The sequence below is a fragment of the Amia ocellicauda genome, chromosome 3 (genome assembly GCF_036373705.1).
Source record: "Amia ocellicauda isolate fAmiCal2 chromosome 3, fAmiCal2.hap1, whole genome shotgun sequence".
Taxonomy (NCBI): Eukaryota; Metazoa; Chordata; class Actinopteri; order Amiiformes; family Amiidae; genus Amia; species Amia ocellicauda.
Window position 1 is genome coordinate 6,771,082 of NC_089852.1, and position 25,349 is coordinate 6,796,430.

The following is a 25,349-nucleotide window of genomic DNA, read 5'->3' on the forward strand; positions in this document are numbered from 1 at the left end:
ACTGAAGCCCACATTCTTTGCCTTGTTATAATGTTGTTAATAGTCAATTTAACTGTCATTTAGTCATACAGCCAGGAGATGTCAGTTAAGTATCCAGAGTATAGTAACACATCATTCAACAATCTCCTCATGACTTTCATTATACCATTAACTACATTGATCCACTCATGACTACAAACTATTCCTTATATTCAGGTTAGTCAGGACATTTTAATGAATCCAATAAGCATGAAGCTGAGCAGAAACAGCATTAATCTGGCATTGACTAAAATAAAATCAAAACATCTTGACACCATCAAAGAAATCCCTGGAAAGTCTAAAAGAAAGTCTTGATACATTACAAAATGAACTAACATCAATTATATATCTACCCCATTGTATAACAATAGCCAGAATCTAATCCCAAACCAACACAAAATCTGAAGCTACTATCTAATCTAGAAACTAACCCTAACCTTAACACACATGTTTTTTTCACTTACAAAAGCTAGAACTACAACCCTAGCCAACATATAAATATGAAGCTATGCCTAATCCAAAGATAAACTGTCTAAATTATTTCAATAGATATACAACCCTAATCTTAATGGGGAATGTGAAGCTGGGAATGCTAAACTGAAACCTAGATCACAACTTTATTTACAAAATATGACTCTAAAAATAACCTAAATGTAAGTGTAAGGAAGTTTCCATTCAAAATGAAACCTTAAGATTAAACCTAGCCCAGCCCATGGCACACCATGAATCATGTTGGCAAGTAAAGATTATACAGCAGTTAAGACACCCCCATAACTTTAAATACACAAAATAGCCTAAATGTTCAGCCGAATTCCTTTGTTAAGTTACAGAAATGTGCATATTTTAAAATATAAATGATAGACAAGAAATAGTTTGGTCTTCAGTATCATGCATTACTTGACAGGGGAGCTCAAGGAGACTATTTTGTATATAGTAGTTACAGAAGTGAGAAAACTGGAGAATCCATGGCTACGTTATATTTAGGGGTGCTCTTTTTAATACGCTTTCTATGGAACTGTCATCCAGAACACCCACTGTTACAAACAATAAAGCACACGAGAAGGACAGATATTGAATTATCAGTCAAGCCATAATCACAGTATCATTATAAATGGCCTTCAACTGTTTTAGAGTTGTAGAACAAAGGGGATTTACTTCATAATCAGAACTGTAAATGAATACAATGTCAACATGTCATACACTGTGAGGACTTTGTATTAGCAAACACCCTTGCCCAAGGTGACATAATGTTGTATATAACCTAACATATACATGATCTAGTCAGCATTACTCCACATTAAAAAATAATCAGATTACCCAATTAATCAGATTTGTTATTATGTCTTTTTTTAATTTGAAATAACTGGTATTTGAATGCAAATCCAGCACGGTTGTTCGTTTTCTTTGCACATTATTTAATAGAAATCTATTAAAGACAAACACGCCGGGCCTCCGAAACGAAAGCCCCTCTGCTCTCAATGGCCGCATGCCAGGCCCGGCCGCCGCTTCGGGGAAATCGAAACTTGCGTCTCAGAGTCCCCACCCCCGTGACGCAAGCCGTGACGTCACCACAGCAATGGCGGCGGCGGCGTCTGGTCTCACGGCATTGCGGTCGATGGGCTCGCAGCGCAGATCCTCGCAGTTCTGCGCAGATCTGCGGGATCCCCGTGATCCCATTGGTGGAGCGGCGCAGCGGGCGTGCGACCTGCCTTCGTTCAGGGGGGGGGGGAGGGAAGTCTGAGCCGACCCGCCCCGTCTCCACCCCCGCCCGGACCCCGTGCACTGGCGGTGTTGTATAACTGTAGGAAGCGCTGACGGCCGGGGAGGGACTAGTGATTGCGTTGAGGGGGGGGGCAGCTGACTAGTATTCTCCGCCTTCAAAGTCACGCTTTCGATCAGAAGAAAATATAAATAGCAAGAAAGAACAGTGTTTTTTTTGTGGAGCAGATTTCTTCCCAGAATGGCAGCGCAGGATTTTAATTTTTTGTTGGCGACAGACTCGTACAAGGTACCGTACACCAATCCCGAATCGCAGTGTATGTGATGATAACGTGGGCAAAGCGAAAGCAACACCAAGCGAGCACACGGACTGGGGCTTTTTGTTTGAGTAGCAGCATTATTGGTTTTCGCTACGTACGCGACGTAAGAGCAGATCTTTTTAATATGACCTTTCCTTTGTTGGTGTTCCTGGATTTACTATGGGGATACGTACTGCAGATACGTACGGTTTACATAACGCATATAACATGTACTCTGCATGATCGGAGAGGAGGGGAGACGTGGGGGAGGGACTTGTGTGAAGGTGAATGTGAATTTCCAACTATACGTAGCGGTTCAGGTCATGAAAATGTTGCCGAGTTGTCAGTTATTTGAATAATAATAATAATAATAATAATAATCATAATAATAGTTTACGCTGCCTTACCACTGACCCGTGCCTTGCACCCAACCACACAAGTCGCATTTTTCCTTTTGGTTGCTGTGCGGGAAGGTGGATTAAGATGCTTTCGATCTCGTAACATGCATATCAGGGCCTCCTTTAAAGAGCAGTTGGTCGTGGATTAAAAAATGTATGAATGTGACTAGATCTGTGGATGGTCTGGCTCAGGCCGTGGTAGTGACGTGACGTGAGCCCAGACCGCAATGGTTGCTGGAGCGCAGCTGTACCTTGGGAAGATGTAGGCTGGTACGGGCATTACAGGCCTGCAGGGTTGCAAGGTTATTTCTGATGGTTGCATCGGCTTAAAACATAGCATGGCAATGTAAATGTTATGAATCGATAGTTTGTAACGTCAAACCACTGCGGTTATTCTGTTCAATGTCACACAGGACCTTACCACGCAGCTATTTAAACATCCAAGACCTGTACCTGTACTTCATCTCTAGAAACCAGTTTATATTTCCATCATATTCTCTATTGCACGTAGGATGCTCTCTTGGCATGTGATTTGCATGTGAGCACTAACATTTGAAGAAGGTTAACTGGTCTCTTGTTGCCGACTCGCATTCATGGCTGGTTTTAAACTCTGGTTTAGCTGGGTGGCTTGTATTCTCTCTCTTAATAGGTTGGATAGTCCGTTGACTTACTGGTGCACACCCCATGATCAGGAATTGTATTTGTAGCTAGGTGGTTTGCATGTGATTTACAAGATTAGTCTTGCACAAGTGTTGAAATGTCTTTTGGCTGAAGCAGGTATCATGTTCATATCACTGTATCGAAGCAAATTGGTATTGTAAACACTGCATTGTCATAAGAGTTGTGGTGTGATTTTAATAGAGAACCAGTTGCTCAATCCCCTTGACTCCCTGTAATGTATAAGCAGGCATAGTTTCTACTGGCTTTTGGCTACATGTTGTCAAAGCAAACTCATTTTCTGCCACTGGTCCATCTCAAATTACTTGCTTAAAACGAGCAAATTAGTCTTCCCCTGCTTTAGTTTCTAATCCCCCTCCCTGTATTGTTCCTTGCATCTAGACATAGGCTTTTCAATTAATTGTTGTCCTTTATGGGTCACTTAGTCTGTTATCTAGTACAGTGTTGTAAGTAAGGTCTTTCTTACCAGCTGATAACTTTCTCTTCAGCCATGTTTGCTGTATTGGATAAGAAGGACTTTCTGGCACGTATTGATTCCTTGGTCATTCCTCCTGTGGCTCGTTGCTAGTCTTTTTTAGTCTTGGATCTGGTGTTTAGGGTTTTGTAATCTCTCTCCTGTATTCTCCACAATTTATAAGCAACCCACTTATCCCTTTGAGAGCTTCTGTATCTCAAAAGTGTTTTCCATATCTGCACCCAGTTTCATCTTGTAAAATGCTGTACCTGTTCTTCAGGGTATTAGTTTTTGATGGACTTTTTTTTGCTGTGTCATTGATCTCTATTATCGTGGTCCATCCTGTTGTCCGCACTCCTTCTTACTTTAACAATAACATTTTATGTAAATGCTGCCTTAATTCCTGGGTGTGTCATGTGTATTTATGTCTGATGTGCTCGTATATTGTTTTTGCTGAGACTTTGATTTAATAATGCTTAAACTACTTTAGTCTGTGTTTTGTGTAATGGAGGTATGTAGCAAAACAAACCTAGATGAAGCTTTACACAATAACATTTACTAGCATTATGTGAAAATCTGGCATTGAGTAAGTTGTACAGAGTTAATAGAAATAGTGGAGGGGTCTGAACTGTTAATCCTATTCACTCGTGCTGGTTAAGGGGCTGTGATCTCTGGGTTTCAGATATAGAAGTGTTGATTTTCTTTATTATAGTTATGTAATTCATGAACAGAGGAGTATTCATTATCCAAGTGGAATTTATACTAGGGCTTTATGTGGTACAAAGAAGTGTCAGAGCAATGAAAGAATCTTTCCCTGCTATTGTATTTGTACATTACCCACACAAACTTCAAAGTTGGAGAACCAATTGCAATAATTGATTCAAAACTGATACCATTTAAATCTGTGGATTAGATCTACTCTAGTTTTTAACCATCAAGAGTATAGTTTTTTTTTTTTTCCCCCAATGCTACTGTAACCCTCTTATTGTAAATCAATTGGAAAAAAAGCCCTCCAATTTACACACACTGACACACTGCTGAAAAATTGTATGTACTGTACCTGCTTTTCAGGGACAATTTCATAGTCATCCCCTCAATTTCCTTACATGAAGGGGGGTATTTGTTGGTATGAAATGAATTAATCTAAAAAGAGAAGCCACAGTAATGTCGCATCACAATACACTTGGAAATTGTCTGCTTTTTGGAATATTCCCTTCCCTGTGGTAAACTATTTAAAATTAAATAAGTGTGTGTGTGTGTGTATATATATATATATATATTAAATGTTTAGATATTATTGTGAATCCCCCCCTCAGCAATGTACATTGCCCAGTCATGCATAAAGCATAATGCTTAAAATCAGAATGACTCCACTTGGAAGCACCTGCTCATGAATGCATATTTTGCACAGATAGTGATAAAGCCCCATTCAGACATTTTCATTGGAGTTTTTCCCATTTCCTCTTCATATGTGTGGACATAATCCTACAGTGGTCATCTTATTTGCAGTTATTTTTCTTCTGCATAGAATCTTTCTGCTTGTTCCTGATCAATTTAATTATCTTAAGTTTTTGTATATTTGTGATTAGCTATTCTCTTCAAAAACAAATTACTGGTTTAAATGTAAGTAACAAGGCTTTATTTGAGCCACAGTATGGATCGACAGGCATGAGGGCCTCCTGTTCTGGTGCAGATGTTAGTCAGCCATTTGCCAGTAGATTCTGCTTTTGCAGCTCTACATTTGAATGGTCATCATAAGATGAAATGGGGGCAGGGCGGTGGGGGGTACGGTTGCTTTATTAGTTGTTTTTCCCAGTTCTTTGGACTTGAGCCTATGTCAAGAGATTCTTTTAAAATGTAAGTTTCAATAAAGCTCTTTTTTTTTTTTTTTTCTGGATAGCTATGGTCTAGGACTGTATAACTTTCTAGAAAAATGCCATGTTTACGGTTTCTACCAGTAGTTTCCATTTTTGTTTTAGAAAAAACACCAGATGGTGGATTCATTGATTTGTTTCTAATATTGACCCTCATAAATGTAACAAATGGCCTGTAATGGAAAAGTAAGCAGCCTGCAAATACAGTGGGAGATGGGTGTATCTGGATAAGCGCATGAGTGTGCAGGTGATAAAGTAACAAACTTGAGGTGAAGATGCAGGTTTTTGTTGATGGTTGATGGTTTGTAATGATGGCACATCATTACAATGAACACTCCTTCACTTTTGTTTATGAAAAACAAGATGTTCCATTTTGTAATGTTTCAACTTTTTTTCCATTCTGACAGTTTTTCACAGTACAGCAAAACCTTTTAATAGTTCTTCAATGATTCACTAAAGCTGACACTGAAACTTAAAATCTAGGTTTCGTTCTTGAGGGAAAAAGAAAGTAAAACAATGTTTACATTTCTGAAGTTTTCTGCACCTTATTGCAATATTTATCAGTTTTGTTTTCTTTGCCATCTCCTATATATAGCAGACTGATTCAAATCTGGCAACCTTTAACATATTACTTTATAATTTTTATGTTCTTTTGACATGTACAAGTTGGCCCGCAGTGGTTTCTACAGAAAGGGTTGGGCTGGGATGTAAATCATAATGAATTGTCCAATATGAGGGATATTTCTCGGGCAATTCATATTTAATCTGACTTCGTTCTGGAAATGATACAATTTTAAATCGATGTCTAGGATTTTATGTGCGGATTTTGACTGCACATGTAGCATCCAACTTGGACACCAACCAAAGTCAAATTGGCCTTGCACACATGCTAGTATTTATAGGAATCATCTTGGCATTTATGACATTTGTAAAATTAATATCCACTGGATTAGTTTGAGGCTTAATTACATTGTTTCATTTAAGGATGCTTACATGGACATTTTAGCATTTAATGATCTCTCATTAAATAACTAACAAGTCTGAGACATTACTGGTTAAGTGCTGTATAAGACCAAGGTCCTTATAGGGTCAGTGGACTCTCCCTGTTATCCACACTCTTCCAGCATGATTGGTGACCTACTGTAGATTCTGCTCTCCAGTGTGGGAGACTGTCCTTGCCAGCTTCACATTTTCCTGTTGAGCTCCCTGTTCAGCAATGTGCAATAAACGCCTTCAGTAACATTGAACGTCATTTTTAAAATGTATGAATTCAAACGAGTTACCTTAGATAGTATTGTATTCTTTCATTGGCATGTAACCTGCCAATTTAGCTTTACTGAACAACAGTCAAGTGCTTAGGGTTTTATTTTTCCACATATGTAACATGCAGAAATGGATAATTCTCCCCTGGCCTTCTGCTCCAAGTTAAGTACCCCATGGCTGTGTGGTTGCAGACCTCCAGGCCTCATCTTATTTCTCAAAGGCGTAGGCTGACGTTATACATGGATTATGAGCCTTATGTTGTGTGTGTAATTGATGCCTATTGATTTTATTTTAGTTTGAAATAATATCTTTCTACTTTAACTGCTCAAAAGCTGCAAATGTCCGATACATCTGATAATCTTTCCTTTAATTATAAATGTTATGTTGTGTGTGTCTGCCCCACTTTTCTTCATGACTTTATTGCTTACTGCATATGAACCATGTTGTGCCATTACGGAGTAAATTGTACGTAGATGGGGAAAAGTCCACTCAAGTACTCTAGCATGGACAGGCTATCATTTTTTATGGTCTTTTATTAGTCCCAAGGTATTATGACCAAAATCTTGCTCTTGTGTAAATGTGAGAATTCAGTTGTTGGTGGGTTGTTAGATCTATACTTTCAGGCAAGGTGTGAATTTGAACTAAATGCATAAAATAGCCTACATCATGCACCCCAAATTACATTTGCATGTTGATGGGTTATGTAATACTTAAATTATGAACTACTGTTAGTCTTTTCAAAAGCCATCTGTGTATGTTTCATGCAAACGTAATTACTGTTGATTTTGTGTGTTAAGGGTAAATTCTTAAATTACATTTATTTTTTGTATAAAAATATTTTTTGGAAATTTAGTTCCATCTTTACATCTTAAGTATTTGATCTGATATTAGCTGTGGAGGGAAAATGTCATCCACCACCCCCCCTCAGTGTGTGTGTGTGTGTGTGTGATATAAACAAATTGTATCTTTTTACTTCACATCTTGTGACTTCTCTGAATGGGTCTTAAGTAAACCAACGGTTTCATTTTCAGATTACACATTACAAGCAGTACCCTCCAGATGTTGGTAAGATTTATTCTTACTTCGAGTGCCGCACAAAGAAAGGAGACCGTTTTAACGAAGTGGTGTTCTTTGGCCTGCAATACCTTTTGAAGAAGTATCTTTCAGGTATTTACTTTTTACCATTTCCCAACTCTACTGTAAGTTAAGAACTACAATATTAAACCTGTAACACTTAACTTTGTTTTATAATATTTTTATATGTACTTTTTATATATGTACCATATGATGCGCATACACTGTAAGTCACGTTTATTGGATTTGGATATATGGGGATGAATATTTTTGAATAAAAAAACAAATGTGTATATATATAACGATCCACAGTAATCCAGTATTAAAGTGAGGTTTTATTGAAACTGATTCCTCCTGTAAAACAATCAGGATATGTGCCAGTAATGTCCAAAAAGACCAATCCCAGAGGTATTAATAATCATAATGTTTAGAATGCAAAAAAATTTACCTGATTACACAGAACAAGGGTACATCCAATGCAAACAAAATGCACCAAAGGAGTAACACTGGATCAACTAAAAATGGATGACCTATTAGAATCTACAAATAGAAAATGGCAGATAGCTTCCATGCCATCAATCGTCTATAAATAGGAATTTTGGAATTAAATGCATGCCCCCTTGAGGAGAGTATGTAATCATTTTATAGTGTTGGGGAAACTGAGAGAAATGTATAACCAACAATTTTTACATTAAGCTTCTTGCGGTTTGTAATAAATTGTACCAGAGGTCATCTGTTTTAAAGGTAATCTGCAAACGTGTTGCTTTAAAAGTCAACGTGCACCATTTATATATATATATATAAAAAAAAAAAAAAAGTGAATGCACTGACTGCTACCATGGTTCTGAGATTGCCAAAAGTTAAGTAAAGAACGCCTATAATGCCACCTCTGGTGTGTTGTCCAGCTTCTTTTTAGTTTCAGATAGTGTGTATCTAGAAGTTTTTTTTTTTTTTTTTTAATCCTCATTGACCTTTGTCGATCCACTGCTAGATTTAAGTACTCCCCAAGATTGCAAAAAGATGGGAAGGGGGGGTGGGGGGAACTTTGCAGGTGCAACATGGAAAAGAGAAGCTTTAGATCAAAGCAAATGGAAGCCTCTTGAGGAGTTCACCCAGCAGTGGATCAATACAGGCAGATGGTGTTGAGATGGATGTAGATATCTATAAGATTGCATACAAGTATTTTGCAATACTAAGAATATACTGTATTGCTTTTCCCTGAAGGTGTGTACTCTAGCCTACATATTTTTAACTTTTCAACCTACAGTCATTGTGTTTAAAAAGGTTGCCTACACCTCTGAATTGCTATTGTTTGTGTAGATATTCAGACTTCCCCTCCACATGGTATACACTGGCAAGTCATAATCGTTTCTTCACTTCCACCCTCTTTTTCTTTCCTCAATTATTAGGACCTGTTGTAACTGAAGAAAAGATTCAGCAGGCAAAACAGATCTACCAACTTCATTTTAAACAATCTGTTTTTGATGAACAAGGCTGGAGAAAAATACTGGAGGTAAATCGCTTAAATTTGTGTTCTCCTTACCACCTTTCCCCCTCCTCCCCCACCTTTAAAATTGTTGTTCATGTACCTTACATCCATTGCCCTTCACCAAACTAAAGCTGAGATTGTAGTTAGAAATTATTTCTTTGTACAGTATAGTATCTCATAGTTAACCGTGGCAACAAGTCCTGATTATCATGTCTACACAAACTTCTCTCCTGTTCAGGTGCAGCTTAGGAACGCATGTAAAGTTTTTATAAAATGCCTCCATAAAAAAAAAAAAAAAAATTAAGAACCTTGGCAAGGATATGTAATACCTCTGATTGTTGAAATTGATTGCTTATACTTGTTACACTTTTCCTTTTACTTTTGAACATTAGTTTATGGAAGCGGTATTTCTTACAATTCTCTGCGGATCATTCTAAAGACTTCTGTAATGTAGGCTATAAGGTTTAAGACGATCTCCCTTGTGTGATAAATAATGAATGGACAATAGTCTTTTTTTGTTTTTAACCTGATGCCTTGCAAATTTTAGCCATCTGATGTTGCAATGCAAGTAGACCTAAAAGTACAACTCCATGGAAATGAAGCATTGCTTAAGAGTAATAATATGGGTCCTTACTGCGGTTCTTAATTTTAATTTAGTTAAATAGAGAATGAGAAACGTGGTAATTTTCTACGGTATGTTAAAAACCATATCAAATGTGAATGTAATGTGGGGCTTCATATTTGGTATAGTAATGCTGACTTCTAATGGTTTAATTAGTGTTTTGTATGTGTAGATGCAGTTTAAACCTTTAGGACTGAATATATTGTTCTTGTGTGTTAGAAATACGATGGGCGCCTTCCAGTCCGTATAAAAGCTGTTCCGGAGGGCAAAATAATTCCTCGGGGGAATGTCCTCTTCACCGTGGAGAACACGGACCCAGACTTCTTCTGGCTCACCAACTACATTGAGGTTTGCTTGATTGTTATTTTACAGAGAGGACCGACACTGATTTTGAATTTTCTTCCAAGCGTGGTAAACTGAAAACTTAAATCTTACAAATCTTCTCCTTGCTGATTTTTCTTATTTTTTTCCAGGTATTCCATTGGTGATGTTCATGATTAAATGTATAATTATTGCATCCATATGAGATGGATTTTCTCACCGAAAGAAGGGTATCGTGTGCCAGTTATTATAGTATGTACTGCACGCAAGTTCAACTCATTTGTGTAGACTTTCTCGAACCCAGTTTCAGAATGTGTTAGAAAAGCAGACAAACCTGAGAATGTAAAATCTTCCAGCTAGTAAGAATTCGTGCATTTTGGCTATATTTAACGTCTCTTTGAAAAGTGCCCAAAAGACCTGTGACTCAACCATGCAACATAATGAAAAGGAGCATCCTTCGTAACGCATGAGTGCACAGGCTAATCACGATTTAGCGACTCTGTTTTCTCATCTCTTAGACTATGCTGGTTCAGATGTGGTATCCGATCACCGTGGCCACCATGTCCCGTGAGTTTAAGAAGATCCTGGCAACGTATCTGAAGGCGACTTCTGGAAGTCTTGAGGGACTAGAGTATAAACTGCACGATTTTGGCTACAGAGGAGTTTCATCTCAAGAAGTATGTATTTCTGAAGTTTCCATTTCCAGAAATGCTTTTTTAGATGGTAGATTTGTGTACAATAATGAGGATCATTAAACTGGTTTTATACATTTTTACTTGGACAAAGTTTTTCCACTAAAGTTTTATTAATAATTACTTTTAAAGAGTACCATATAAATAATACATTCAAATTTGACATTTGCTATAATGAATACATTAGACCTTTACCAGCAAGTTTGTTGCTAAAATAAATAACTCAAATTGTTTTATGATGAAATTTTATGTTCTGATGAAGGCAAAATATTTAAACTGTTTTTTGCAATTCTTTCTGATGGTTGGGGGGGCATGTATATTATTCAGGTTCCTTTGCTACTTATCCTTTCTGTTTAACTATTTAACTGTGATAGTCCTGTGGATTTTATATTATCTTGCAGACCATTTTACCAAATGCTAGGCATCGGTAGATGTAGTGGTTTAGCATTGTCTCATCAAAACCAAATGCAAGTAACTATTTAAACATGTATATGTTATTTCATGTTTTGGGCAGGTGTCTTTATGTAAGATGACTGGTTTAAAAGATTAAACAATACTGATTTGACAACCTTCTACAAAACCACAGAAGTGCTTATGTAAGGATTCAAAACCTGCTGCTAAATTAAATAAATTTGAAGGTGCAGAGCATACTATAAGCATCTATTTTATTCCCAGAGAATCTTTCTAATATAGCCAGCATGTTGCATCAAGTTTTGTGGGACTATTTTTTTTTGGACTGGCTATTATTTTGATCATTTTAATAAAAATGACTTTAAACTTGGGTTTTATTTCAATTAATTCCCCCCTCCCCTACCTTATCTAACAGGCATGTGTTCATGCACTGTGAGGTCACCTTATCAAATAATGGCAGAGTTGATTGCTTACTTTGGAAGACAGCCAAGTATATATTCTGTGTAAATGCTGGCGCATGATAAAACTTCCTTCGTAACCATAAACATAGCTTCCACAGTACCCAGTTATCCATGCTTTCATCAGGAATCGTACGCTTTTGTTCCTAACCTTACTATTGCTCATATAAAAAGGTTTTCTGAAGGTGTTTAAGTACAGTTATTACAATTGCGGAGGAATAAAAGTTCTTCAAATTGTGACTGAAAGTGCAATGTTTTTCTCTTTATGTATGAGCTATACATTTGAAGAGGTCTGCGTTCGAGTGCACACGAGGAGCACTTTTTTTTTTTGCAGTAGTTCCAAATATTCAACAAAAATCTGCAATGAGATGCATTACAAGCCCTTTTTTTTTTAAGCAACTTCAAAGTATTTGGTAATTTTAAGCAGTAAGAAAAAATGAACAATCATAACTGCCCGGATTATTTGCAAAATGATTTGTGCTTTTCTCCATTAACCATGAAATATGGTTACACTGGAACATTTCCACATGAAATTAGTAACTTACAGTAGAAAAGTGTGGTTTCAATAAAAAATCTATAATTTACAGTAAGGCAGCACATTTTCTTTTGGGGGCGAGTCATACACCATTATTTGAAACATGTCAACAACTTCTAAAATGCCAATCCCATGAATCTAAAGGGGTCTGGTTTTCAGAGGCAGCTAAACTGCTGAGTTAAGCCTTTTCACTGGAGCAACAAACCATTGTACTGACAGTCTCTCGCTGCATCAGTGCAATTGACAGCCACCCACCTCCTGAGCCCATGAACAGCTGTGACACTCTTCTACAGATCTTTACACAGATTGACACTGGCATTGCATGTTTATTAGTAGAGAAACTATAGATTCTTGAACTGCCTTTTATGCATCTCCAAATTACTTTGTCCCGTCCCCCCCCACAAAGTGGAAGTAGTTTTTCAATAAGGATGTTTCTTTCTCAAAACATTAAACGTGTGTGTATACACATCATACGTTGTCAGATATTTAATACATTTTTGGGTAATAAAGTTTGCTGAAATATACACGAACATTCTTCTTAATTTGAAACCAACTTCAGCTAATATCTGGCAATGGCAATTGTATGTCCTAAGTGTGTATTCTTCTGATGTGTTAATAATATTCTGTTTTTCCCTAAAGGCAGTGTGTATATCTGCAGTAATTAAGGAAGACTGGCAGGCCATACTAACATTTCATATGTCCAGAGCTATGCCTGTGTTAGTTGTTTTGCTTTTATTTATTTTTTTGGTAGGTTTTAAACTTGCTCTGTTATTGTCTTTGGGGACAACTCTCTAGTTAATGTGTATTAATCAGTAACGAGGAAAAGCAAAATCCTGTTTGTATCCCTGCACAGACTGCAAAAAAAACCAGCACGCGCCTGTCGTCTGAGTGTAATTGATTTTTGCAGAGCCCGTGAATGCAGGGGAGAGAGTGCACTGCTGTAATTGGTTGTGCTTGTGTGTGACGTCAGATGTCCTTCGCTTGATCAATGGATTTTGAACAACGTATGCAGCAGACTGTGGCACGGATGACCTTTCTGGCAGTGACTTGCTGAAGAACGCTGCTGTGATTGTGTCTGATGGTGCAGTGCCTGCTCTAACATTGTGAAGGAAATCAACAGTAGTGCTGAGTCAGATTCTGTGTACTTGTTATACTTGCAGTATGAAAGTAATACATGACACTAAATGTAGACTTTGCTCTCTACCAATTTGCTGTGGCTTTACTGTTCTTATAACAGACAAATTAAAAGCCGAGGAATCCCCTCCCTCACATTCTCGTAGCATTTAATAGTTCCAGGTTCACAACCATGAACATGCTCCCACTTGGAGTCACCCAGTCAGAGGTACGGAGTCCTGAAACACATGTGGATGAAACTGGGGATTTGGGGATTTCCTGTTTCATGCCACGGTGAAATTCCTGCAAAATGTGCAAATGATTGGCAGTTTTAAAGGGTGGAAAATCCCTAACACATCTACATACTTTTATAATCTAAATGTTACACATTCTGCATGGCTTCTTGTAATGAAAGTTGAACATTATTTAAAATGCATTTGGGGAAAAAACTGACTACTGAACATTTTCAGAATAATTTTGGATTATAAAAACCCACACAAGGAAGTAGACCTGTATAGATGAATTCAAAAACAAGTTTAGTGTGCTGTTAATATTTAAAATGCAGGTCTTTTTAATCAAAAATTCCTTACATCACTTAAACTAGGATTACATTTAAGTTAGAGCAATTGAAAAAAAATATATATATAAAGTTTGGATTGGTAGTTATGATTTATTAGTACTACTGTTCTCTGCATAAGCAGGAATTAATCAAAATATCCTGCCATTAGTTGCGATGCTGCTAGTAGTTTTAGTTGGTGAATGTCATGCCAAGTTCTATCAAAATGAAGATGACATTGAATCTGACAATAATTCAGAGTGGTCGATCCACCAGATGTTCCCTCTGTTTTTTGCCCAGTATCTTCTCAGCAGGTAGTGCTGGTTTCTAGAGCTTCATAGGCAGTACATATGAGAGATTTAACCCTCTGGGCACTGGGTTGTTACATATTACTGCTGCATCTTGTGGAAGAGCATTTTCTTTTCATTTTCTTTCTTTTTCTTTTAATAATTCTTTTTTTTTCTCCGCTCCATATGGGCCATGTAATAAATATTTTAGTTTCTTACTTCAGTTACCAAGCAAGGAAGTGCTAGTGGTTGAGAACTGCAGAGTTGCTCTTAATGCACCTTTTAAAGATAAAGAACAGTGGTGCATTTGTTTATTGTTGCTATGTGAATATGTTCGTGAACGGTCTAAGGCATACGTACTCTGAGAATCTTAAATCTGCAGCTGGCAGGATATCTGCAAGTTTGTTTCTGACTTACTTCAGAAGGCAAATTTAAAATGTTTAGACATTGGTGGGGATGGAGATGCTAAACCTACAATGTACCTTATATTGTTGTTGAAAACATAGACACTAAAGATGGTCCATTTGCACTGGCTTTTGTTGCCAAAAATAATATCTGGGTGTATCGAGATGTACCTGTCATTTAATTTAAGTGGTTTTATCTAATTCTTTTAATTCCTGCAAAGAGGTCCCAAGGTGGTTGTAAATCTCCTACTGGTTGCATCTGGAGAAGATTAGAACAGCAGGTTACTTTAGCAATGACTGTTTTGGGGTGACAATAACCGATTGTGCAGTTAACATCTTTGGTGTTTTGATGGGAAATGGGAGGACTTAAAATGTATTTAATGTATTTTTAATGGCATTCTATGTCAGTGTATGTTTTCTATGGGTGCATGTTGCCTGGGTTTCTTATACAGATGTATGTCTAGCTTTCACCTTACTGGGAAAACATGCTTCTATATCTAACAAACTGAGATTTGAGAGATGATAACAATAATGCATTTTATTAATAGAAAGATCTAGTAAAGGTTTCCCCCCTTACCTCAGTGGGCATTCGAATGCTGCATTGCTTTCCATTCCCAAATTCACAGAGATGGTTCAAGAGCTTTGAAGTGAAATCTGCACTGAGTATCGGGCTTAGAATGAGGTGTTGTGTGTGTATTATATTATATATTGTATGTAAAAATTATAAAGCATATTATAAACATACAAGGTACATGAATAATATGCTGTCCAAACACATCACCCCGAAAATCTGTTTGGCTGGTTATGTTTTGAGACTTGGGTATTCACTTGGTTTAAATTTTTATTTAAATATTCACATTAGAAAAACTACCTCAAAGTAGATTGAGATTTTTTTATTTAAAAAAAAAAATGAATGTCACCTCTTCAGTTTGCTGCAGGCTAACCATCTCTTCCTCTCTCAGTCCGCAGCCTTGGGGGGTGCAGCCCACCTTGTAAATTTCTGCAGCACTGACACAGTGGCCGGCCTGCTGATGGCTCAGCAATACTACAACTGCCCTATGGCCGGGTTCTCCATCCCCGCAGCCGAGCACAGGTGTGAAGACATGCCCTGACGTTCTTACGTACAATGTCATTATTGTAGCTTAAACATTTTAAAAATCATTCAGGTCATTTATTGAAGAGATTTATTTTTGTTATTTTTCAACAAATAAGCAGTACACGACTTACTGTCTTTAGATCAATATTATCAGTGACTTTTACCTGTGGGAGGACATGAGACAAACATGATAATTACACTTACAAATGTCGAGCCCTTTTGTTTTTGCCTCTACTGTATATTCCCCTGAGAGGCTGTTGTGTTTTCTGCCTTGAAAATTAATAGACCAGCAGGAGGAGAGATGTCGAGGCAGCGTGTATCAGTAAAAACGGGATGCATGCAAATGTCTGTGATTTATACTTGTGAGTGAGGTGTCTCTGTAGTTTTTGTCTTTTTCTCTTTCCTGAGCATGAAAAATATAGATGTTAGTTTTCTTCAGTGGTTTCATCCGTGGTCCTCATTGTAATGCAGTGCAAGAATGAAATGTCTTATCTGTTGGTCTGGTGTTGCAGCACCATCATCTCATGGGGGAGAAACCGAGAGAAGGAGGCTTTTGAAAGACTGCTCGACCATTTCCCCACTGGACCCATATCTGTGGTTAGCGACAGCTACGACATATTCAAGGCCTGCAAGCAGATCTGGGGAGACAAGCTGAAGGAGCGCGTTTTGGAGCGTAGTGACGACTCGACACTGGTTATCAGACCAGATTCTGGGGACCCGGTGGAGACGGTTACTGAGGTACAGCTTTAAAAATCACTTCCCCTTCCCCTCATGGGTTCTGCTGCCACTGGTGTCAGGTCTCTTCCAGCTGAGCAGTACATAATGTATGCGTGTGCTTCTCTGATCCTTCCTCCTAGATGTCCCACTTCTCTCTCACTCTCTCCTCTCTTGCATTTTAACTGCACAGTGCCTTACCAGCTCTTCACACCTCCAGCTGAGATGCATCTGTGTAGTTTAGACCTGTAGACTCTTTAGTTCTTCTCTCACTCCTTATTTTTTCACTCAAATGTATAGATGAATGTCTATAGTGATGCTACCCTTGTCATGTGCTGAGGTGTATATGTATGTTGGTAAAGCCATGTAAGTCGCCTTCTTCTTTTTGTGAATCAAGCTGCTATCAGCCCTTCAGGCAAAAGGATTTATTATCTTGTCTCCTTTTTGCTGAATAAGTGCTTTCAGTGCCAAGGAAGCAAACTCATAATTGATCTTGTTTGAAGAGTTGAAGAGCAGTTTTTCAGCAGTGAAAGGTTTAGATGTGATGAAAATATACAATATTCTTTCCCCCTCCCTCAGCTTTCTAGCTATTTACAAAGAATCCCTTAAGTAAATCTCGATTGTTACTCTGGATTGGTGAATATAATGATGTTAAACAGTTGATTATTTTAAATATACTATTTTTAAACTGTTGAAGGAAACTGTTAAATTATTTGTGTACTTTTAAACAGTTTTTACTATATTCTCAAAATATTGCCTCTAATTTATTGCCTCTGTCTAACAAGGATTTGCTGTATGTAGACTGTTCTTTCTAAAGGCCACGATACACTATGAAATTTCCATGAAATTCCGATTTCATGAATTCTGAACTTGTTCGATTTTGTTGGATTTCATGAAATCCGAATGCGTGAAAACGCACGATTTCATGGGGTAAAATCGGATTAAATCGTGACACGATCACACGCTGTATAGAGGACGTTTGGGAGCGAGACCACGTGGGGAAGTCGAGTTTTGAAAGAGAAAAGCAAGAAAGAAGATTGACAGTGTAAATACTATCTGTATAGGCATATTTAGTTATGGCAGCTTCAGCCATCCTGTACATTGTGGTAAAAAGAAGACGGCTTCACTGAAGTCTATGTAAGTGTACACTCAGTATTTGTTGCAGAAATTAAAGCAATACTAGTTTCAGTATTGTACTTTGCAAAAATGTATTTGTCCAACATATTTGTTCAAAACTTGTAATATTTTTGCGATATCTGATAGTCTTACATTGTTTCATGTGTGCAATTATTTATACAAAACTAAAACAAACAAACAAAACTAACATTGTACACTTTTCTTTGCTAAAACTAATCAAGGCTAACTTACCAGTATACAAGATAATATTTATAAATATATAACTTTTCATGTAATTACTGGCAAATATTAGCATCAAAACACTAGAAGATCTGTGAAAGAGCAACCCCAGGTATAAGATACACGACTATGAGTTGAGGAAAACGAAATGGAAGGTAAGAAATACGAGACTGAAAAGAAAATATGTATTTAATGTTTATTTTATGAATAGCTTTTGCCAATTTACCACAGTTTTATGTGTACGGGACAGTAGCCGTAAACAGAGGGGAAAAATGGCGCTTCTCTGGTTCTGCTCTTCTGTCCAACTTCTTATCTGCTGTTCAGGGTTCCCAGTGATGTCGTAAATGTTGTCATGTGATTCCTTTCTCTCTGATTGGATACTTGTCCAGGGTGATTTCATTCAATTTCTTGAGAATAGGACTCTGCTATATTGCTTGAAATCTGATTTCTTGCGATTTCATGGTGAAATTTCGATTTTAAATCCTGGGCTTCATTCGGATTTCAAGAAATCTGATTTCATGGAAATTTCATAGTGTATCGTGGCCTTAATAAAGTAATAGAATTGTTGAATGTGTTCTCTTAAGGTTTTGAAGATTCTGGAAGACTGCTTTGGAAGTTCTCTGAATCCAGTTGGCTACAAAGTACTACCTCCCTTCATTCGTATTATCCAAGGTGATGGAATAGATATCCACTCAATTGAAGAGGTATGTGGTGTTTTTTGTCATCCAAGTGTGCTGGTGAAAAGAGAATCCCAAAAAGGTGATTATCATACTGTTGACCCAAACTGGTCAGATAACTCCATTTATTATTTCTGCAGATACTGAAAAAACTGAAGGAAGAAGGCTGGAGTGCAGAAAATGTGTTCTTTGGTTGTGGCAGTGCTCTCCTACAAAAGATCAACAGAGACACATTAAATTGTGCTTTCAAATGCAGTTATGTCGAAAAAACAGATGGGACCGGGGTAAAAAAAAAACTCTTTTAATTACTTTAAATATTAGGAAATGTTTAGTAGTATTTACCATTTTTATATTCTAAACACTAATAGCAGCAATAAATTAGTTCCTGTGACTTAACATGGACAGTAGCAAACAGTCCTCTAAGTACATTCAGAAAATTGTGGTAAAAAAAGTAATTTCCTTTATTACTATTATTAACCGCGTATCCAAGTACACTAATTGTGATGTATTGCATCTGTGAGCTTTTAATTGCCTTTCATCATTGTTATGGTTAATGGAGCCATTTCTACAAATATATCCCCCCAAAAAATGCTAGGGTTGTAATCAATCACGAGGAATGGCCTCCTTTTCAAATACCTTATTTGCATATGCATAGCTCCTCACAACCCAGTAAGGATTTCTATTTTTGGAATTTGAGAGAACTCTTCTTATACAGATGTTTCTGTAAAGATATTTGAGCAGTATATTTCTGTCATTCCTCATTTACAAAGAAACCTTAATTAGCAGATTTTCTTACAGCACGGATTTGCTTTGATGCATTACACATTCAGAATATATATAGTTTCATTGAATGACATTTACATTTTATTATTCTGGCTGGGAAATTCATCCATTCTTTCTGGCATTGCTCTTAATTTGGTTTGTTTTATAAGTGTGCATGTGTAATACTTCTAATAAACATGGGAAGCCAGAAACTTCCTACGAATGTAATACTTTTCCATAAGTAGACCTACAGTTTTAATTTACTAATTTGTAATGAATTGCAGATGAACCACACAAACCAAAACTGACATCAGTGTGAGATTTCCCAGCATGCTGCACATAAATTTAATCCGTGAACTTTTAATTCCAATCTAATTAAATCATTCAATACCATCACATTATAAGGAAGTGCTAAAAATGCAAATAACGTTCTGTTCTTTTAAACCAGATTGAAATATATGTATACAATCTTAAACCTTTTAGCTCCTATAAAATGTAACTATTGATACATTTGTCAGGGTCACACTAAAGTGTTTCTTTAGATCTTTAGATAAGTCATGGCGTTTCTTTGTGTGTGTGTGTGTGTGTATATATATATATATATATATATATATATATATATATATATATATATATATATCATTATTGTACTAATCTATATAATGTATGAGAGAAACTTTCATTAAAAATGGTAGCTGGTTTCGTGTGGTTGCAGAAAACATGCATGTCTTTACCTGGGCTGATGTGTTGTTCCACTCCAGCACCATTTTGATTGAAAATTGTAATCTGTTGTAAAGCTTGAGAGATCGCCACTTGTCTTTGATAAACTAACTGTATTATTAGGCTTCAACCTATTCATAGTTTTCTTTTTCTTTTCTTTTTTTATTAGATGGATGTATATAAACAACCCGTTACAGACCCATCCAAAGGGTCAAAGAGGGGTCGTCTCTCTTTAAGGAGAAACTCTGATGGATTTATAGAGACTGTAGAAAAAGGGAACGGAAAGCCTGAGGAGGTAATGTTGTAAATGGATCGTAGCGTTTTCAATGACAGTTACTGAAAAGGATCCATATCACCAATTGTGTTTAGCAGTGCTGTATACCTGATGGGATTGTGTGCGTGTGTGCGTGCATGTGTGCATGTGTGTGTAAAATTATTTTTTTAATGAATGTCTTAAAATATTCTAAATTGTTGAATGTTTTACCTAATTAGTCATATTATTGGTGTATTGAATTATTTGAATTATACATTTGTGTTTGACCTAGTAAAGTGATTTTCAATTTCCACTTTAAACATTTTTAAATCTAATTTAGTTTCCCTACAAAGCATTACAGTACATTTTGAAAAACAAAATGTTCCCAATGTTATCTGCAGTTTGTAGTCCTTGATTACATTCCATTATTTTATTTTCTTAGTTTTCCTAAGAATGTCGTTGAATGAATGTTGATGGGATTGGAACGATTCCAGACCAAATTTCCTTTTTTCCCCCCAGGACATGCTAGTCACAGTTTTTGAAAATGGAAATGTTGTGCAAGAATACTCCCTGGAAGAGATCAGGAAGAATGCCAGGTTATGGGAAGAAGACCTGGTCCTTTTGCAACACAACGAAGATGATCTGAATGCAAAAGAACATCAGAAACAACACATCATGAATGGAATGCATTGAATATGTGTTGTTCAAAGTGCCAGAGTGCCTAACATGGACCAATGAGTCTATCTTTTTATACAATATACTTTAGTTAAACTTAATTACACAATATTTGTTTTTCACAGTATGAACAACTTCTGTGAAGAATGTGTGATATTTTTAAAGAGAAAATACATTTCTCTGAGCAACTTTTACATTGAGAACGTAAGTTCTTTAAAAAAAAAAAAAAGAAAAGAAAAAAGATAATTCTATAATACTAAATGAAGGTTTTACTGATCTGGCATGCAGCTTTCCACCCTGAAGGATCAATGCTATGTTCACTATAGTGTACACGTGCATCCATCCATTTTCACCCTACTTGTATCCATTCTGCACAAATCCTCCGGTAAGCTCGTCGAGCGCAGTTCATTGTTATTGAAGTAAGTACATTTGCTCCATTGCTTACTCTGCTATTCCATGTAAAGTACCCATTGAATATATACGATACAGTTTCTACTTTTTTGCCATTTTGAATCTTAGGTAAGATGCATCATTTCATGACATTTTGTACTGATCTGACAGTAAGAGTTTGTTTTCCTATATACTGTTTTAGATGTTCTGTTATTACACTTCATAGAGAGGGGTCCATTAAATTTGGTTTTGGTGCTCAAAAGTGTATTTAAAAGGATAGTTTGATTTAAAAATAAATTTAATAGTGTAAGTATGATCAATTTATACGTAATGGATTTGCAATCTAAATTCCTAGTGTAAATATATTTTTAAAAAGATAAATACTTGTGAGTAGACTACGATATAGGACTCCCACTATTTTTAATAAACCTATAGACAGTTTATCCTGTTTTTCAGCGTGACATGAACTTGGCACTTACGCTGAGATTTTTAGTTGATATACCTCCCCACACCTTTCTTTATTGTGTGTAATTTTATTTTTTTCTTTAGAAGGATAGGTGGGAGAGGCAGAGTTTGTGCCACGTCATCGTATTTTGCCCTTTTGTTAAGCAAACCTGATAAATACCAACTCAGTGTTTTTAAGCTTTATATATGAATACATATAAGTAATGCAGTAATTTTTAAAATGTAAACAATTAATGTGTCCTCCCTGCTTTAATGTGGTAATTGACGCAGGTAAAGGAGATGCACAGGTTTAAAAATGAAGGTCTAGTCAAAGGACTCCCTCTGTACAAAATTGACAACAGTCACAAAATGGACCATCTGTTGGCCTAAGGTTTCAATTCCACTTCATCAGAGCTTTAAAACTGGCCTTTGAAAATCTACAGTGAAGATGAATTAAACGAGCGAGGAAAGGAGGGTAAAGGGTTTGAGATTTGATTGACGGAGTACTACCCAGCACTCTTCCTGCATAATAAATCTTTCTCCAGGCATGCACACTTTTTTAATATATACAATTTCAGCAATCAAGATAGATTTTATAAGTCCTTTAAGTAAATTACTTGATCACAGCTTGTCTCTTAATTGACAGACTTTTCAAGCCAGCAGTATTGCCTGCTACTTTTATCCGTTATTTATTTCAGCTCTGCTCATCGTTCACACACGTGTACTGTACCATAGAAGCTACCCCCCCACCCCACCCCCACTTTCAATTGTTTAGCCATTCCATCATTTGTTGCACTAAAAAACTTTCAAATCATTAAATGATTTGATCTGTGAGATTTTCACTATTAAATTAGCCTTAAATCTGCGGGTTTTTTTTTGTTTGACTTTGCTCAGGTTTTAGTTTTGTTTGGTTTGATGAAGAACATACGAATGACTGAGAAAAGCTTTTCTTTGGTTGATGTTGCTTCCCTCAGAACAGCGTAACTTCTGTTCTTGCTTTGGCTTTTGGGTTTTACGAAGTTCTCCTGAAATCACGTTTTGGGGTTTCATGATGTTTTGCAAATTTAAGTGTGACCCTTTCTGACAGCATGAGTCCACAGGGCAGGTCCACATTGTTAAAATCTTCACTGCCAATAACTGTTTAGTGTTAAGGATGGATATGATAGGTTTAATTTCAATGTATTTGACTAGTATTTCTTCAGCTTTAGTTGTCATGCAAAAATGTAAATTAGTATAAAATATAACTCTAATATGTTAATGCACCTTGAACATAATTCATTTGACCCTACCTCTTTTTAAATCTTTATATATTAATACCACATTAATGGATATACACAAAATTATACTAAAATGGTATCTATGATTTCTTCTGTGTAAATATTCCTTTATAACAGTAATATATGTTTTAGCATGCATTTGGTGAAGGCAATAAATGGTTTCTTTTCGGGGTTTTAGAAAATTCATATTTTGTATGGTACAAATAAAGATTTATCCAATTCTTGAATTTATTTTATAGTATTTGTACTCTTGACACAATGTCTAGGCAGCAGAATTGTAACATTTTGCTGTGGTGCCATTATAATTCTTTGCCCTTTGTTTAAATGTCTCATGGAAAAACGTATTGTGGCCATGTTATTTATTCATTTGTATATAGAAACAACAACATAAAATGATGTATACAAAAAACATGAGTAAATTGCATTGACGGAACATTTGTAAAGTGAGGAAAAATCACCAAAAACTACTTGGTTAGTAGAACCGTGTTGGAGCTGAGCTGTGTATTGAATAAATATGTTGGATAAAGATTACACTGTCTTTTTGACAACTGCATTTTTACACTTCCATTGTGTTTAAACTGTTTTTATTATTTGATGCATCTACTGTACCTTGAATGGAATTATTTTGTATTCTGCTTTACATCTTTTAAAATGTGTGTGTGTGTGTGTGTGTATATATATGTATGTGTATGTATATATGTGTGTGTATATATATATATATATATATATATATATATATATAATACGGCTTACTTAACATGTAAGGTCCAGTAAAAACAAAGAATAAGAGGTGCATTATTTTAGTCATTGAGATCTAAATAGTGAAATTCTTGTTAAACATGGTTGGAATATGATGCCACAGGTTCGACCTTCAGCCTTAATATAAATAGCAAATTGCCCTTTGGGTTACTGCATGGCTGAAAGCCAGTGCTCAAGCATCTACAGAACAGGCATACCGTAGTCGCATTGGAAAGCTTTGATGGAATATATTATAAAGTATGTTTAATCATATAATGCATTTAATTCAGGGTTTAAAATGTATTTTGTCCTAGTAGGTTTTCCTGTTACAGGTACATTTTAATGTTACATATTTCTCGTTAAAATATCACTTTTCTGTAGGTCACATTGTTGTGTGACAACCAGGCAAAAAGCTGGACTATGAGTATCTAAACCTTTAACTGATCTTTTCAATTGTATATTTGGTCTTCCCATAACCTTTTTTCTCATAATTACCTCTTAATGTAAAAATGTTAACATTGTTTTTATCTGTATATATGAAATTAAATAAATTGTTAAATCTGTTCTCTCCCACACCAACAAGAATAGTGTATGTGTAAAATATAATGTGTACTATATAAATGCTTCTGGATAGGGTTAAAGTTGTGAGTATAAAATACTTAATTTAATAGAAATCTGTCTTCATTCAGGATCATGCATTTTCTGTTATGCAGAGAAATGTGCCCTTGTTAAAGCTAAAACGTTTAATGAACCTACAAATGTTGAGACATCGAGAGAGAGAGAGAGAGAGAGGGAGGTGTGTGTGTGTTGTATACATACATACACGTATACAAATACGGTATATACAATAGTATGCATCTCATTTTGTGTTTTGAGTTAAGGATAAAAAAAATTGGACTTTAGCAGACTTTTAATGTGAAAAAGGCATCTTCATAAAGCTTTATAAACTATAAATGAACAAGTCAGGAAACTGCTGCAGATGACCATGTCATCTTGTCATCTACCAAGTTCAGTTTTGTCAGTGAATTGAAATCATGCTTTTCCTCATTAATTCCTTTTTAACCATTTGTTCTAAAGGTTCCCCCTAAAGCAATGCCCTGGCTTATTTTGATACTGTTATAGGATGCTACTGAGCTTTTAAAAGCTCTGAGAGGGGAAACTAATATTGTCCAGGAGGATGGTGAACCATAATGTTACAAATTATTTGTTTGCCCTGTATAAAGCCGTGAATGAAGATTGTCTCAGAGTTGGGTGTGGGGATCTAGGTTAATTCTAGCTTTTCAAAACCTGTGGTATGGAGTATTTGACAATTTAATAATTCACCTTATTACCAAATCTCACAATGTAATGACAGTATTCAAAATGCCTATTCAAATTCTCAATTATCCACATATAATTACGTGCACAACCAATTTCCTAAAGGTTGTTTTTGGCTGTTTTACCCATGTTTGTTTTTCTACTTTTTGGTTTTCATAGGACAAAACATTGGATGATATAGATTGTTTTATGATGTACACAGAGGGTTAGAAATGTCGAATGCATTGATGACGAATATTGCAAATAAAGTTTGTCAAAGTAAATT

The 25,349-nt window shown here is 36.2% G+C and overlaps 1 protein-coding gene across 1 annotated transcript; it reads left to right on the forward strand.

Moving 5' to 3' along the window:
• The first annotated feature begins 1,846 nt into the window (after positions 1–1,846).
• Positions 1,847–24,340, forward strand: nampt2 (nicotinamide phosphoribosyltransferase 2). Its single transcript, XM_066697973.1, has 11 exons — positions 1,847–2,026; positions 7,735–7,870; positions 9,187–9,290; positions 10,108–10,236; positions 10,728–10,886; positions 15,628–15,758; positions 16,274–16,499; positions 18,416–18,535; positions 18,649–18,792; positions 20,160–20,285; positions 20,763–24,340. Exons 1-11 carry the CDS (start codon positions 1,979–1,981, stop codon positions 20,934–20,936), a joined length of 1,497 nt encoding a protein of 498 aa, XP_066554070.1. The 5' UTR covers positions 1,847–1,978; the 3' UTR covers positions 20,937–24,340.
• The last annotated feature ends 1,009 nt before the right edge of the window (positions 24,341–25,349 follow it).

What these genes read in the sequence shown, in the direction of transcription:
- nampt2 (XM_066697973.1), top strand. Translation starts at nt 1,979, where the DNA reads ATGGCAGCGCAGGATTTTAATTTTTTGTTGGCGACAGACTCGTACAAG. An exon ending in ATATCCACTCAATTGAAGAG is followed by an intron (nt 18,536 to 18,648) that starts GTATGTGGTGTT and finishes TTATTTCTGCAG; the next exon opens with ATACTGAAAAAACTGAAGGA. An exon ending in GGAACGGAAAGCCTGAGGAG is followed by an intron (nt 20,286 to 20,762) that starts GTAATGTTGTAA and finishes TTTTCCCCCCAG; the next exon opens with GACATGCTAGTCACAGTTTT.